The sequence below is a fragment of the Coloeus monedula genome (assembly GCF_965178545.1).
Source record: "Coloeus monedula genome assembly, chromosome: 18".
Taxonomy (NCBI): domain Eukaryota; kingdom Metazoa; phylum Chordata; class Aves; order Passeriformes; family Corvidae; genus Coloeus; species Coloeus monedula.
In genome coordinates, this window is record NC_138798.1 from 2,436,638 (window position 1) to 2,453,629 (window position 16,992).

General features: G+C 51.2%; 1 protein-coding gene across 7 annotated transcripts in view; it reads left to right on the forward strand.

Moving 5' to 3' along the window:
• The window catches only part of NCOR2 (nuclear receptor corepressor 2), a 228,483-nt gene that overhangs the window by 129,145 nt on the left and 82,346 nt on the right, over nucleotides 1–16,992 (forward strand). For all 7 annotated transcript variants that reach the window (XM_082293756.1, XM_082293762.1, XM_082293759.1 and 4 more), the window contains exons 7-9: nucleotides 1,020–1,076; nucleotides 5,996–6,048; nucleotides 14,664–14,730. In XM_082293756.1, the coding sequence (XP_082149882.1) occupies nucleotides 1,020–1,076; nucleotides 5,996–6,048; nucleotides 14,664–14,730 (177 nt within the window). The remainder of the gene's footprint in view (nucleotides 1–1,019; nucleotides 1,077–5,995; nucleotides 6,049–14,663; nucleotides 14,731–16,992) is intronic.

Below are 16,992 nucleotides of genomic sequence, written 5' to 3' on the forward strand. Positions count from 1 at the left end.
ATGAGAGGTGCCTGATGCTGGAGAGCTTTGTAAGCCGGACCCCTGCAGCTGAAATCCCTTCCCTGCCCTGGGGGAACTTCGCTCAGGATTTTCCAAGCCCCACTGATTCTGCCAGGAGCCCAGACCCCAGCCCACCCCTGCTCCCCAGGCCTGGCGCTCAGCTCCCTGTTTTAGGCAGCTGGGGATTTTCTGTCTCCCTTACCCCAAAATAGCTAAAACTACCTATTTTATCTGAACCTCAGAAAATCCATCTCCTCATCCCCATCACTGCCAGGTATTTGGCTTTAGTGGCTCAGCCCGTGGTGTTGGCAGCATGCAGTGATCTGGATTTATTGGACTGTCAGTAACCCCCCTGAACAGCCTGGCTTTGCGAGGAAGTGCTGTTTACTGAAAATGTCATCTTTTATTTAGACTCCTGCTACAGCCAACCCATGTCTTTTTTTCAGGCCTGTTTAATTAGTAACCACTGCACAGCCCCTGACACGTGTTCCTGGGTGGCTTTTTGCCTTTAATAAGCACTAGGTTGCCTGGCCGGGGGCGGGAGGGGACGGGGAAGGGCTCCTCTGCGGCAGGGAGGGGGAGGGAAGTGAGAGCACGATGAGGAGCCAAGGGCAGCTCAACTCTAATGATCACATGCTGGTGAAGCGATGAATCCTAGAAAGGGCATCTCTGCGCGAGTGCCGCTCTGCCTCTGCAGCCGCGCAGAGGTAACGGGCACAGTCCCCCTGCCTGGCACCCAGATGGCTCGGGGATCTGGGTCACTTCCTGGGCAGAGCTCGGATGCATTAAAGTCAGGATAACCCGAGTGCCAGAGCCCTTCGCCCACGGGTTTTTGCTGCGGGTCCAGAGGCTGAGCTGAACCTTTCCACCCACTCTCAGGCAGGGGTGGGACTTGTGATGGCTCTGTGGAGGTCTGAGAAGGGGTTTTAGTAGAGGGGAGAGCTGGAGCAGAGAACTGCAACTTGTAACTGATGGCACGAATAACTTTTTTTTCTTCCTCTCCCCTTTCCTCCCTGCAGAAGAAGGCAGAGGCTGCCCACCGGATCCTGGAAGGACTGGGTCCCCAGGTGGAGCTGGTGAGTGTTACCTCTGGCTGTGGGGAGCGGGAGCCGGGCCAGGTTTGGAGAGGTTCCTGGGTGGTGAGCGACCGCGGCACCCTGTGTGTGTGTGTCTGTCAGAAGGAAGTGTGCTGCTGGCCCGGACCTCTTGCTGGCACAGCACCAAGGCAGGAAGCAAAGTGACTGAGATGAGTACTGAAACGCAGGCAGACACATACACAGAGCCCTCCTCGGAGAGGGTTAACCCTTTGTTTCCTTCCTCACACGCTGCAGTGGAGCTGGAGCGTGGAAGGGGCTCTGGCACAGTCTGCCTCCGCTTGGGATGCTGATGGCTTCGTCTGCTGGTGGCAGACACAGCGCCAGCACTGTGGGGCTGCTGCCTGGTCAGCCAGCCTCGAGGTGCTGTGTGGAGGGATGGGTGTTTGGTCTCTCCTCTGTCCCACCCACTGGAAAAGGAGGGGGGGTGCTGGAGGGTGCTCCGTGAGCACAGCCCGACTGCAGCTGCCACAACCTGCAAGTATCAGGACTCACACTCTTCCTATTTTGGTCTCTCTCATGCACGGGGAAGCTGAGAAAACAATTTAGAACAAATTGTCAATTTTGGGCTGCTCCCTCATCTGGAAAAATCCATCTGTAAGTCAAAGGACTGATTGCTGGAAGGGCAGCTGGAAATAACCCCCTGGGGGCTGAGTCCTGGAGAAGGGTGCCTGGAAAAGGTGCGTTGGCAATGGTGCTGCTGGAAGGATCGGACCCAGTCTGACAGAGAATCTCCTGCTTTGCACCAGCCATGGGATGCAGTGGAGGGAGCCGTCTGTATGAGATGGGAGCAGGCAGCTCACAGGCTTCGACAGCTGTAATTTGCGCTTGCCTTGTGGAGGTGGCACTAATTGCTGTCTTCCCCTGTGAATAAGGGAGAGGTCACACGTGACAAAGCCCACTTCCTTGTTGGGAAGGTAACACTCATCATTATTCCTCTGAGTCACCAGGGTCAAACCCTTTCCTCTTTCTACTCTGAAGGTTGGCAGTGCCCAGGGTTGGTGCTTTCTCATCCGAAAGATGTTGTGTTTCCTTTCCTTTCCTTCCTCCTCCCTTGTTTGGTTTTTTTTTTTTTTCCTTGTTTCAGTTTGTTGATGTTTTGTCCCTGGGTGTTGACACTGCACGATGGGGGCTGTAACAGAGCCCAGTGCAAACCTTTCCTCTGTCTCTGTGCCTTACTCATCGGAAGGCAGGGGAAAAGGGGAAACCTCACTGAGAAAACCCAGCTGGGCTCTGTGTGCATCCTGCAGACTGTCTGCTCCATCTGCCATGGGAGAGGCACTTCCTATGGCCCAGCCCCCACACCACGTTGGGCACAGCAGCGCCCAGGACCTGCCAGTGGCCTATGAGAGACGAGATGAATCGTCACAGCTTCTTCTGAGCTGGAAAGGAAGCAGCTCCAGGAAGAAGAGCAGCTCTGCGTGCTCTGCCCCATGCTCGTGCCTGCTCCACCATGTCACACCACACGCTCCAGCCCTGTGCCTGCCACAGCCCACAAGCCTCCTACAGGGAGGCTGAGCATCCTGGTGCCAATCCAGTGTCTGCAAGAAGAGGTGTGGCTGTCACCAGCAGGGCTGTGCGTTGCTGTCAGCTCTGCTCAGATGTCCTGTTCTGGCTGTTCAGAGAGCTCTGGGTGGTGCCTTTGGAGCAGTGATGGTGCTGGATGCACACTGGCTCAGTGGCAGGCAGCGTGCCAGGGTTCATGGGTGAGGTGAGAGGTTGCAGTGGAAATCGGTCAGCCGTGGCACCAGAACTGCGTGCTGCTGGCAGATTGCAGCAGGAGGCCCGGGGAATCCCAGGAAGCAGGGATCCAGTTCAGGTCCTGGGAAGCTGGTGCTCCCCTCTGGGTTAGGAGGAGCTTGTGACTCAGCACACCAGGACTCTGGTTCATCCCTGCAGTGTAGTGGTACCATTTTAAAAATATCCCCATGTTTTCCCCAGGGAGAAATGTTTTTGAGATGCATAGTCTGAACCCTGCAGTGTCCAGAAAGCAATTGAGACCTTTCATTCTGTTTTATTTCTAAAAAGCTTTCAGTAAATCCAGGGCTTTTCCAGTAATAGCTTTGTGTTGCAATTGTGTTTTTCTAAAATGTCATCCCCCAGAGAAATGCATTACTTGTTCCTAACCTTGGAGAAGCAATGAGGATGTTTGAGCATCACCTTACCTATCTGACCTGTGAGCTTTGCTTCTGCTTAACTTCCTGAGAAGGGTGGAATTCAGAGCCATTGTGGATGGCTCTGAGGGAAGATGCTGTTTCTCAGTCTCTGACCTGTTGAGAATAAATCTTTAAGTATTTAGTCTGTAAGTTCTCTGTGGGTAAGTAGAACTTGTCCCCTGGGCTTCTTCCACTGCGTGGGCTGAGTTACAGTGCTGAGGCTATTGTGCCGATAGAAATCTCTTTGAGGTGCTGGTGTCATGTGGATCTTGGTTTGGGTCCCAGAATTTCTTATTTCTGAATGTTCAGGCATTTCTTTTAAAGTGATGCGTTCCAGTGCTTGTCTGCTAACACTTAGGTTTCCTAGCTAAGACTTGAAGTGTTCATATCATGTATAGTGGAGAGGAATCATTAGCTTTTGGTCAGCTGGTTGGCATCAAGGCATCTGTGATGTCCATGTGCACATGAGCATTTTCTAACCCAGGTCCAAAGCAAATCGTTAATTCCACTGCTTCTCCCAGGAGGAAGGTCTCTGTGACCTGCCAGGTGTGAGCTTCTTTGCTTTGATTTTTATGAGCAAGGAGGGAAGAGAGACGCTTATTTCTCAGTATTTCCAGTTCCTGCAGTCCTCTTCCAAAAGACAGTCACTGGTCAAGGCCTCCCAGCGGATGCTGCAGTTGAGCTTTCCAGGGTGACTGTGGACGTGATGCTCCGGAGCTGCGGCTCTATTTCTTCTCTCTGTGGTGCAGACCTGCCTCTCTCGAGCTACGTGATGAGACGGATGTCTGTGTTCCTCTGAGCTTTCCAAGCGTGAAGCGCACAGCCAGCTCTGAGCCTGGAGTCGAACCAGCAGATCTGAGAGGATTCATGATAGAAACACCCCTGGGGAAGGGATACCACTGAGAAGGTCTTCTTTGTGAGGACCTGCTCGTTCCTCTCATCTGCCCTGGCTCTGCCAGCACAGGGTGGCCAGGTGTCTCCTGGCATTTGCAGCCCATCACCCCCTCGCCAGGTAACGGACGCCCGGTCGCTGCCGTCGGCCCTGCATCCCTCCTGGAACACAGGCTTCATCTCCCCTGCCTGTCTGCCTGGGGATTACGTGCCTCTGCGTGGCCCTTCTGCCTGGGGATTACGTGTGCTTTCACAGTGAAGAGGGACACGGCCAAGGGCAGCCAGAAAGAGAAGCTGATGACCTGCTGGGGCTGCAGTGATGGCGTGGGGAGAGCTACACCCAGTCCCTGTTCTGTGTGGATTGATGTGGCTGTCCTGTGTGGCAGCAGTGGTGAGGCAGTATCTGTGTAGATAGATAGGCTGTGTGGAGACAGGCTGTGTGGAAAAACAAGCTGCTGTGCCAAGCACCTGTGGTGGTGACAGGGAGATACCACAGAGGAGGTGGGAGTAGCACCTTCTGCAGACTGGAGGGGAAAAGGACCCATCTTTGTTCACAGGTCCTGTTGCCTCCAGTGCTGCTCACCTGGTTGAGCAGATGCTCAGCAGATGTTCTGCCCTTTTCCTGTGCTTAATCTGAGATGAAACCGGGTAGACCCAGAGCACAGCCTGAGCCCTGTGACCACAGTAGGAGGGTGAGCTGGTGTGTGTATCCATGGTCAGGATGCTACCTTCAACCAGGCCATCACATGTCCCTCTGCCTGTGGCACAAATGTTAGATGCTCACAGCTGGTTTGGGGAAGGTCTGTGGATGAACTGCCTGAGTACTTGGTGATGTTTTTGTGGTCAGACCTGAGCTGTGCTCTTTAGGTGCCTGGTTGCTTGTGATGGTTGGGCTATGGCAAGCTTTTGGTTATCCCAGTCTTGGACATGTTCGCAGCATCTTAAGACAGTGAATAGAAGTGTTGAATCCTGTGCTTAATCCTGAGCACCCTGTCGGCCTGCTGATGTGGACACAAATGGTGGCAGCCCCTGGAGTGTGTGCTGAGCTGTTAATTACAATGGGTGGGATTGAGCCTGGTCTCTCTGGCATCTCTTCCTTCCAGAGGTGGCACCCTCCAGGCTCCCAAGGGTAAATCCGTGGGAAGGGAAAGGTAGCAGGGGCAGTGACCAGGAATGGATCCAACTCTCCTGACTCCCTGCCATATCCCCACTGAGGGTGTGGGGGATAGAGCAACCCTGGGGAAAACACGTGTCTGCTGGAGCCCAGTTGCCCCTGCTGAGGAACAGATGAGCATCGCTGTACTCAGGGGTGCTGGGGGAGTGCAGTGCCCTGCCTGGGGGCCAACCCACCCTTGGCAACGCTGGAAACTCCAGGGCAAACCCTCGTCCTGCCCGCAGTTGCCTGCGCTCAGCTCGCCGGGAGGGCTCGGGCAGGCTTTTGCCGCGTAGACATAACAACTTGCAGCTCACAGACTGTCTCTTCCCGCTCCCCAAGCCCCGCTTTCCCCTCGCCTCCCCCGTGTCATATGTTCCGAGGCGCAGTGCGTTTTTCGATCGGTGAATAACAGCCACGTACTCGCCGTGCCGTGTTGATCTGGACGACGTCGCGAATCGCCTGTTCCGAGCCAGCTCGCTGAGCGCTGCCTGCCCTCCCCCGGGCTGAGCCGGGATGCACCGGGACTCGAGCGGCGCTGCCGGGAGCCAGCACCCTCCAGTACGGCCGGGAGCAGGGCTGGGCACAGGGACGGGCGCCCGGGCTGCGATCGGCACCGAGGCGGCAGCGCTTCTGATGGGTTTAAGTTTCTAAATGTCAGATCGTACCATTTATGCCTTCATTTCTCTTATTTATTTCAGCCGTTATACAACCAGCCTTCAGACACCAGGCAGTACCATGAAAACATTAAAATGTAAGTATGTGGCAATAAAGCTGTTTTAAATGTCAGGTTGGGCAGTGGACTGGAGCAGGAGGGGTGCCAGCGTGCTCCCAGACCCCGATTAAAGCTGCCGAGGAATTGTGAGCATCCTGTTAGAGCTGCTCCGGGTGCCCAGCAGTCAGGAGCTGTAGCTTAAGGTGGATGCTGAAGGTGCTGTTTGATTTTCTTGGGGGTGGGGTGGATGTGGATCCTGGCTGGTCCCTTGTTATTTTCCCAGAGAACACTTACCTTAAGTGCTTTCTTCTGTGCTTCACCCGTACCGAAATACGAAATCAGCTGCCAGAGTGTGTGTGTGTGTGTGTGTGTGTGTTTGCATGCAAGAAAGATGAGGTAAAATGAAAAGTTGCAATTACAATTAGATTTTCATGAAGGACCTCTTGAATGTCTAATAACAACTGGTTATTTCAAAGATACTTACCGAGACTTAGCAATCATCTAATTTGACTTATCACCTCAATACATGATTTAATCATCAGCATGTGTTTAATAACCACAGTGACTTCCTGAACATAGAAGAACTATAACAGATAATGAGAATAGCGATAATTGTGATTATTGTTGGAAATTTAAATAGTCAAACCAGATCTGAAACTTTTTATCTGCCTTGAATGAACTGATGATTGCTCTGAGCTGCCTGTAGCATGTCTATTTTGGTACCAGCTCGGTCAGCTGGTGATAATCATCTTTAATAATCTATTAACAAAAGTTAATAATCTCTTGCTTTTCAGTGGTATGTTAATTGATCCTGGGGGTTTATAAGGGAGGAGTTCCCGTACCTTTGCTCTAGGGGAGCATGGTAGGAGCTGGCAGTGCTTAGGGGCTCTCTGTCCCCAGGGGCTGCAGGGAGGAGTGTTTGCTGACGTGACCCCACTGCTCGCTGCCAGGCCCTGCTCCGTTCCTGCTCCACCCAGAGCTTCCTGTGTCATCCCAGCAATGCACTCACTGCAAAACATCCAAACCCAGATCACCCCCAGCCCCTCAGCTCCCACAGGGCTCAGGGGGTCCCTGTCAGTTCAGGGGGCTGATGATTGCTAAACCATCTTGTGCAGTGTCAGGTGCTAGCCCAAGGACGTGCTCTCTGCATTGCTGGTTGTGTTTTTCCCCCGGCTCTGATGGGGTGTGGAAGTCACGAGCTCTCGGGGACCCTCTCTTGCCTTGAAGGGCCCCACAGCCATCCCAATGCAGGTGCTGATCGCTAGTGCTGTCCTTGAAGGAACGAGTTAAAAGTAGATTCAAGTATTTCACCCACTCTCCATTGCCCTGCCAATATTTGTGGGTTTGTGATCACATTTTCCTGTGATTTAAACAATTTCCTGTCCTGGGTTGCTGCCTGAAAGACGGGTGCAAACAAGAGGGAACTGACTGCGCAGGTCAGGAGTAAAACTCTTGATAAGAGGTGAAGCCCCATCAAACCAACCATCAGAGCAGGTGTTCCCCTCCATCCCTGCCTCTGTAGGCATCTGCAGGGTTATCTCCACCCAGACAGTGACAGTCCCCACGTGGCTGTAGCAGTGGCAGTGACAGACCAAGGAGAGGCTGGAACAGGCAGGCTTGGGGTTAATGTTCAGTGTGATTAATGCTGCAAAAATACGGGAAGGAAACCACACATTTTAATGAAAAGCCTCCATCTCCTCCTTCCAGAAACCTGGCAATTAGCTGCCTTCAGCTGGTTATTGATGCCAGCCAAGCACAGCTACAGATCTAGGCCAGTGAAAGGCCCCTGAGCGATCTGGGCTCCAGATGTTGGCTGCTTTTGGCCATGGGTCTGTCTTGGAGGTCCTTGGGTTTGGTCTGCACTTTGCTACTTGTTGGTGGACATGCAGAGAAATTGGTGTCTTTTCTCACATCTCTGTGTCCCTGCTGCACATTTTGATGGCTGGGAGGCAGATAGGAAATCAAGATTTTGGTGATTCTTCCAAGCAAATGATTTGGGGTCCTTTGACCAAGAGCAAAAGATATTAGACTTCTCTGTTTTGACCAAGTTATGCTTGGATGTTCACATCTGATCTACAACTTTTCCACAAGCTGAAATTGAAGATACTTTTTGTCTTCTCCTTGTTCTTAATATGTTTGTGCCTTTCTGCTCCAGAAGAGCAGCTTCTGCTCTGTAGCCTGGAGGTGGCTGTTTCCATAGAAGATGGAGTAAATCCTCAGGGTGCAGGGAGACACCAGCCAGATGCATTAGAGCATCAGGACAGCTGCCAGGACACCAGAGGTTATATTTTGCCAAGGTGTAATTGGATGCAGATTCTCCAGAACAGCTTCGCCCTATGCAGATTTAGCCATGATGAAAAAGCCTTTTGGCAGATTGCTGGAAAATCATCTGGGTTGTGATTCTGTCCACAAATCCTCACTGCATCCTGGCTGTGTTGTGCAAATGAAAACTGCCCCCATGTGAAGCTGGTTTGGAGCCTCATACCTGGGCACAAGATGGCCAGGCTGTTACTGTCACAAATACCTTTTACAGCTTTTTATTTTTTTTAAAAAAACGTTTCCTAGTGTGATTTTTTTTCTCAGTTGAATGTTTGCAAGTGTCAGTGGGAAGGCATTTGAATATCAGAAAGCCAGGATTCCTCGATTTCTCCACAGCCATACTCTCTGCCTTGCAACACTCATTTAATTCTCCCTTCTTGTTTACTTTGCTTTTCAGCTGGGATGAGTCATGTATGCTAATATAGAGCTGACTGGGGAGTTACTGGGAGAATTTCTACTCTTACTAAAATGTTACCTACCAGTCTCTTATTTTCATGGAGTTTTATGGCCTGTCTCCTATTCAGTACAGTTAAAATTAATTTCATGCCCCAGTTCATTCCAGTGTTTGCAGCTTCAAAAGCTTTTAAGTCCTATTTAGCTGCCTGGCTGTGCTCTGTTCCTTGTCTGCGTGGTCCCTTCGGTTCACCTGTGAGTGCAGGCTTCGAGCAAACATGGTTAATTTTGTATGCTACATCTGCCACGGGATCCAAGGCACCCTTGAGTGGTTTGTTCTGAAGAGTTGACCTACCTTTGCTGGGACCGTGTCCTTTCTGTTTGAAATATCTGCTTTGTTGGAGAGAAGGGCTCTGCCACTCGCCCATCATAAAAGAGGAGGGCAAGGTGGCATTTAGTGCCCTCATTTCGTAGGGATGGGGTGAGCTTTGCCCCTATAGCTGGCTTGGCCCTTGCTGTTTTTCAAGGTGAGAATTTCTTGGCTTTGCAACAGACTGAAAGTTCCTTCAAGATGCATCACAGCCCTGAGCACAACTGGAGACCACTCAAGTGATTCTGCATCAGTTGAGGAGGCTACAGAGACCCTTCTTCTACATTTTGATGAAATACAGCAAATGCAGAAGACGCTGGTGCACCAGTGAAGCACCAATGCCTCTGGTCAAGGTCTTTATTTCAGTGCTTCGCCAGCTGGTTGTACAAGGATGAGAGCTGCCCTTCCCACCCTGTCACAGTAGTGACTTTGCATATTCCCCAGACTCTGGCTCCAAAGATATTAACCTTCTTTCCTCCGAGTGTTTGAAAAATGACAAGATGTTGTTCACATGAGCAGGATCAATTACCTGCTGTCTGTCTGAAGAGATATTCTCCAAGGGGGCCTTCGTGTCTACGGCAGGGGATTCCTGCCCGGTCAGCCATGAAAAACAGCCTGGCAGGACTCTCCTCCCCCCTTTCCCAAAGCAGTCGTCTTGCAATCATATTCTGTGAGACCTGTACTTGAAAGCAAAATGCGAGCTTCCCTGAGCCTTGAAAAAGCAGACAAAAAGCAAAGTGAATAGCCCAGGGTAAGTACATGCAAGGTGCTGTTCACAGGGTTTGCTTTAAGCCTCCCCTTCCAGAACTTCTCCTTGCTTTACACTGAAATTCAGGAATGTGGGGGTGAAACCAGGCTGCATCCCTTCAAGATGCTTAGAGAGGTGTTGGAGAACCTCTCAGAATGTACAGTTAAAACAGATGGAGAGTTTGGTGTGATTTGGGTTTTCTCACGTGTCCAGATCCAGCAGCAGAGCTGAGTGCACTGTTAATATTTGCACATCTGGGTTGCTGTGTGCAGCTGAGAGCTTCTCAGGGAGAGGGCAGGAAATCTGCCTCTGCAGAATCAAAATCTAAAGTCAGGATTTTCTGAGAGGTTTCAAGACTTCTGAATCTCTTTTTGTTTTCTAGGTCCCCCCTCCCCCCCCCCCCCAAAAAAAAAAAAAGCAGAACAGCTTTCTTCTGAAAATCTCACAACTGCAGCTTTCCAAATCACTTGTCACATTGGGAAATTTAAGTCATCTTTTCATTACTTGCTGTTTAGGGGATTTAGTAGCACTGGATTGCCTCTGAAATCATAGTTGAAGCCTGACATGTAACACAAATGTTCTTTCAAACCCTGTCATTACTAATGCACTCTCTTTCAGGTCTTTTTATTAGTGCTTGTAGACATTTTCCTCATTAGAAATTCACCTAGCAGCTCCCTGCTCATCCCATTCAAGGTTTCTCATCTCTTTTATTCTCTATTGGCATGCACCAAGGCAGCAGATGACCTAGTGATGAATTACTAAAGGATGGAGACACACACTGCTACCTTCTGCTTCTTCCTCTTGCCAGTAAAAAGCCAATACTCATTTGGGGGCTATCTGGCAACACTTGGGCTTGTGCTGTCAGCTTGGGCTTCAGGGCAAGGCAGAGGTGTTTCTGGGCACCAGCAGCCTGCCTGACTGTACATCCAGAGTTGTGAACCTCTGCCACTTCACCCTCAGAGGCACTGATGGTGCTGGGGGTTTAGTCCATCCCGGTGCCCAAGGGCGCTGGGGTAAATAATGAAGGATGTGCTTTGCTTTTCTTCCCCAGAAAGTGTTTCTAAATATTGCAGGGAACTGCTCTGAACAGCTGGCTTTCCAGAAGCATGCCCTGCCTTGGGGTTAGTAGGTTACAGTGTGTTAGCAGCTGGAGCTGTGTGCTCCAGTTTCAGAGCAAGCAAGGGAATGAGTGCAGTGACCCGTGACCAGGGTGAGCTGCTCCCTGCCCTCGCTGCAGGGAGTCCTGTGGCTGGAGGGAATCAGTGACTGCCCTGAGCTGTGGCTTGGGATCCTGGCACCAGCCATGCACAGGAGCAGGCGCAGCAGCGGGGAGGACAGAACTGTTTTGGTCTCCGTTGCCTCTAGGCTGGTTTCACCTTGGAGTGTTCTTGCTGGGCTCCTCGGGTCTCCTGGTTTGCCGATCTCTTTTCTCCCTGTGCTTTGTTTGGCTGGAGTTGCCAGGAGCTTCCTCGGTTTCCTACCCTTGCCTGTGTGATCCATCTTGCTGTACAATGGCTTTGCCAGCTGCTCGCTGCCTCCTTCCCATCGCTCCTTGCAGTTTGGTCCCAGCTTTGTTTGCTCTGGCTGATGAAAGACGTTCCTGTGTAATTAAATACCCCTGATTAGTTTTGCTCAAATAGCAAACTTCCTTTCATCTCGTCTTGCACCGGTTGAAGGTCTCCACAGGCTTGGCCAGGTGTGCCGCAGTGCATCAGCTCTTTGTGTCCTTTGGGAGCCCTATCCCAGAGCTTTGGCAGCGTCCACACGTGGGTACACAGCAGCACCGACACGCATGCGTGCACCCACATCCTTTTAATATTGCAGCCTCCGGAAGGATCAGGGCCAAGTCATTCCTGTGGACCTGGGCCAAGTAACTCAAAAGTCAGAGTTACAGGTTCTCTCCTTGACTGGCTCCATTGTGAAAGCCATGAAACAAAAGCAACCTTGGGCCAAGCCAGTGAAGGTGGAAGCAGCTGCTCCCGCAGGTCTCGCCTTGCTTTGCTCAGAGTGGGAGATGGGTTTCACTCGGCGGTTTGCAGACTGGCTCTGAGAACTGTGCTCCTGTGTGGGGCTCACCAGCCAGGGCAGTGGGGCAGGGGGAAGAGGATGAGTTATGCAACACAGGGATGGAGATGGGCTTCATCCAGTAGATGAATCATTGACCACAAGGATGGGGATGTGCCACCTGGCAGCCTCCAAACACCAGCTCGCCAGAAGCTGGTGGGTCTCTGTGTCCATCCCAGCCTGCCCCATCCTTAGGGACACCTCCAGGGATAAGGCAGGGAGCTCCCACGTCCTCCCCACCCCGGCATGGTGTGACATGCCAGCCCAGCAATACTTTAAACTGCCCACAAGAGTCACTGTTGCTTTATCTGAGGAGCGCCCATTCCTCCTGCCTGGGAGCTGCCTGATTTCTTCACCCCTTTGCGGTTCAGGTCTCCATCCGTGACGCTTTTCTTGTGCCCTAGAAAACCGCAGGACTCAGGCAAGGGAAGAGGAGAAGGGAGGAGGGTTGGCACCTTGCAGGAGCAGCCTTTGCCATGTGCCACTCCGCAGTGGTTATTTCCGTGCCCGGCTCCCAGCAGACAGCCGTCACCTTCCCCGCCTGTGCACAGCGGTTGTGCTCGGCTCGGTGATTTGCCCAGGGAGCACAGCGTGTGCTTGGGAGACATGTGGCCCGAATTAACCTCGCTGCAAACGGTTTCTAAGTAACAGCAGTACATGTAGCAAGATAAACTGTGAAGCCTATTTATATTTACCAAGATTGTATTAACCTTTGGAAGGTTGACCTTATGCAAAAACAAAACAAAACAAAAAAGATAAAGTGGCAAAAACATTCAGGGCATGAGGGGGTTTGTTGTTGTTTTAATCCTTTCACTCTTTGATTACTTCAGCCTTGGTGGTGGTAAACATACATCGGCTTTCAAGGCATTCCTGATTTTTGCAGCTGCAGAGCCATTAAGCCTTTGCCTGTGTTCACACTTTCAAGGTCAGCCGTGATGCACAACTCAAGGCAACCCATCAGCTGCGTAAGAGCTGCTAATTTCCTTCATTTACTCTCCTGTTTTCTAAGAACTTGTGCAGCAGATCAGCAGCAGCAGCGTATCAAAGCCCGGGTTGCTCCTGGATGTCCCACAGGCTGACATGGGGAGGGCAGGGGTTCAATTAGCTGGGCTGGCCCCAGGGGACAGTCCATGACCCCTTGTTGGGGACCATCCCACACATGCTCGTCATTAGCGCCGCCCCAAAGGTTTCCTTGTGTTAGAGCTTCCATTAGAATTGGAATAAACAAACAAGCAGTGGGAATGTGTGTGCTTGGCACAGTGACCCGTTGAGCTTGCTCGAACAGAGCCGAAGTCTTGGAAGGAAATGTGTCTGACGGGGTCCCTGCAGGAGGGTTTGCTGCCCACTGAGGCGCCACAAGGTGCTGGGGCCTTTGAGGAAAGCTCACCGTGTGTGATGAGAAGGGATGCAGGAGCATGTGAGGAGCTGGGGCTGGCAAACAGGTGCTGGAGAGGGACCTGTGGTTCCCAAGGCAGCGCTTGCTGTGGGATCGCCATCCTTCCTGCGAGTGCTGGTGCATGGTTCAGTGGTGTAGCAAGAGGAGAGTTTAGAAAGGGAAAATTGTTGATGCTTTCTGCAGTGTTCTCCATTCCTAAACTTAGCCAGGACTGCCCCCAGTTGTCTCTAAGTGAGCTGGGCCCTCTGCTCCTTCCCAAACAGTCCCATTTGCCGCTAATTGTGCTGAGGGATTTACAGGGGGAGGAGGGCGGTTTTTCCCTTCCTGCTAGCCATGCAGGAGGGGAATGAGGAAGCAGCAAGGGTGTCTCTTCATTCAGCTAAATCCCATAGAACATGCCTACATGAGACTGCTAAGCTCCTGATCAGTAATTACACACTGCAGCTCTGCCTTTAATCGGGATAAAAGACTTAAGGAAACTCCTTTGCCCCTGGTCTCTACCTTTTTCCTAGAGATTTTATTGCTGTGAATATTAGCAACAGGAGCTCAGCTCTGGGGCTCGTGCAGGCTCTGGGAGCTCCTGCAGCCTTTTCAGCTCCGTTCTGCTCCTGTGCTGCTTCTCTTTGAGCAGTTATTTCACGTTGCCTTTAGAAAGTAGAAAGAAGAAGAAAGTGGGGGGCTTTCTGTGTGGTTGGGGTTGTGGTGGCCAGTTTCCCCCTTGAGGTCCTAATTCTGCAAGTGGCTGAATTCTCCTGGCTGGTTGTTTGCAGCTTTGTTGGGCACGGCTCCAAGGAAGCAAGAGGTCAGGAGATAAGTGCTGCAAGCCCTGCTGTGATCCTGCCTCCTTATCAGGGCCTCAGAGCCCAGGGGTGAACATGTGTTCACCGACATCCCCGTCGCTGCTGACCTGGGCACCGGGGTGCCCGGGGTGGTCTCTGCTCGGGGGGTGCCACCACCTCCTGCTGTGCAGAGCTTGGCCTGAGCCCCCCAGCTCTTGGGAGCCCACTGTGGTTTTGCAGATCAATATGTGAAATTAATGAAGGAACAGCCTGACCCACTGATAGATGCAGAGCTGAGTGTCTGCCCACGTGCGGTGCTGACAACATGGGGAAGGTTTGCAGTGGCACTTTATTAATTTAGTTCTCAACTTTAGTCCTGGTTTACCAACAGATGTGGGTGAAGTTCTTGGTTTTTCTCTAGGCTGGCTCGAGGTCCCAGATAAGAGCATTTGTTGTTCCAAAGTTGATGCAATTCCAAGTTAAGGTGGAAACTGTGCTGCACACTCCTTTGGGAGTGGGGAAAGCCAGGCTGTGTATTTTAGCCGCCTCGTCAATCAGATCTCATCTTTTTTTCTCTCTTTACAGAAACCAGGCAATGCGGAAAAAGTTAATTTTATACTTTAAGAGGAGAAATCATGCGCGCAAACAGTGGGTAAGTGATTCCCTCAGACCTTACTTTATATGTAAAAACCAGCATAATTTATTACGTGAGAAAGAAAAAGATGATTTCCAGCAGAGAGGTGCTGGTACTCTGTACTTTGCCTGTTGTATTACTGTGGAATCTCTCCTGCTTAAAATAACATGTGAAGGAGAGGTCCCCATTCCTGCTGCAGGCAGCACCTCCCTCCACAAGTGCTTCCCACAGAGCAAACACGTGGGGTTGGCTTAATCACAGCGGAGCCCATCACTGATCCCAGAAAGCCTATTCACAGCATAAATGTCTATTTTGTGAGTAATTGAACCCTAGGAGAGGTGTGAAACAAGCTGACTCTGCTTCCGGTAAATGGTCTGGAGGCTGCTCCGATTCCTTCCAGCTGACCACACAGCAGTGTTGTAGGAATTTGTGGTTTAAAACAAAATTCAAGCTCTGTGCCAGTTTGTTTCTAGGCAGTGTTGCTTGCGAGAGAGTTTCAGTGATCTTTAAGGAGACAGGTCTTGGTTGGGTAAGGGGCAAGGCAGGGCTGATTATGAGGCTTCAAAGGTGTTGGGAAGTCCCAGTAAACAGAGGAGAAAGTTAAGTGGATTTCACAGAATTTGTGCACTTTTGGTGCTGACAGTTGCAGTTGCTCCTGGCAGGACCTGAGAGGCAAAGCCAGCACAGAAGAGAAAATGCCAGAGCAACCAGTGGCTCCCACCAGGAAGGTGAATTTTGCAGTGTCTTTCACTGATGGGTGATTCAGCTCACAGGGCTTCATGTTTCATTGGGAAGATGTAAATACTGTCTCCTGACTCGTTGTCTTTGTCCTAGGGCAGGCTCAGGAGCCAGTGGTGGTATCTTGAATTGGCAATGGTGCAGGTGTTCTCAGTGTCTTTGGGGCTGCTTTTGGACAGAAGTGTCAAAACTGGGAGGAATTGTTGGAAAAATTCAAAATAACAAGCCTGGGAAGTGGTTTGAAGGCCGTACCTTTAAAAGTAATTTCCGGTGCATAGACAGATACCACATTATTTTCTTATTTATTTTGAATAAAGGCATGTTCCTTTTCTTTCTCATGCTTTGATTTTTGCCCCTGTTCCCTACCAGTATTCCAAAAGCCACAGAGCTTGCATTCCAGAGGAATGGTTGTGCCTCCCATTTGTGTCCAAATACATGTTCATTTAGACTTCTCCATGATAAAGCTTCTCCCAGGGCAGGGGGCTGCAGGGCTTACACCTCCATCAGGATGTGGCATGGCAGCTGGGTGCTGCTCTGGGCACCTCCCCTGCTGCAGCTGAGGTCTTCTGCATGGTGGGAAGTGGGTCAATATTCCCTTCCTCAAAAAAGGGATTGCAAAGCATCACGTGGTTTTGTTGGAAGCAGGAGGGAAGCGCCTGGGAACTGCTTTCTGGTGGAAATGGCTGGTTACTGTGCTAAACCTAGAGTGAGTTGCTCTGTGTGAATATCAAGGAGCTGGGGGAAAAGGTTTAATTAGGCTGCAAGAGCACAGTTCCTAAAATACGACTTGCAGTAAAGTCGCCTGTCATGCAAAATAGGTGAATTTCTGCCAGGCAGTTTATTCAGTGTCCTTGAAAGGGGATTTTTCAGTTTAGGGAAGCATTTTGCCTATTCTACAAAATAGGCAACATACGGTTGCTGAATTTGCAAAGTGAATACATTTGCTGATTCTGTTTGCAAAATGGGTACGCTTAGCTATTTTTCTGCCTATTTTGTAGCAGACCCTATTTTTAGCAAAGCCCATCTACGTGCCAGCGTTTCTTTCTGGCTCTTTTACTTTCTGAGGTATTGTTGCTGCCCGGGGCTGGCTGGAGCAGGGTCAGAGCTCGGTCACCACAGGGTCCAGCTCTGAGAGCCCCATCCCAGAGGATCTGCAGGGCTTCCTCCTGTCTCCACTGAGGGGAACAGCAGAAGACACTTAATTGCCATCGGGATGATGATGCAGAGAGGGAATGGTGAAGGGAGCTGTTCTGGGTGTGAGAGGTTTGTCTCCACCAGCCAAGGGAAGAAAACCACGGGGCTTGCATAGGAATTGGACTGGTTCCTCCTGTCACCTTCGCTCTCCTCCTCCCCTCCAGAGAGCTGCTCCATTCCCTGGAGCTGCGAGAGCGTGGGCTGCAGGAGGGCTCGGGCTTGGCACAGCCCACGAGCTGCCTTCAGCTGCTACGGCAGCGTTACTATCCATCCATTTTTAGATACGCATGTCAGGTCCGATTTGGCTCCCTATCACTTAGGGGTGTGATTGAGAGGCTGATGGGCTGC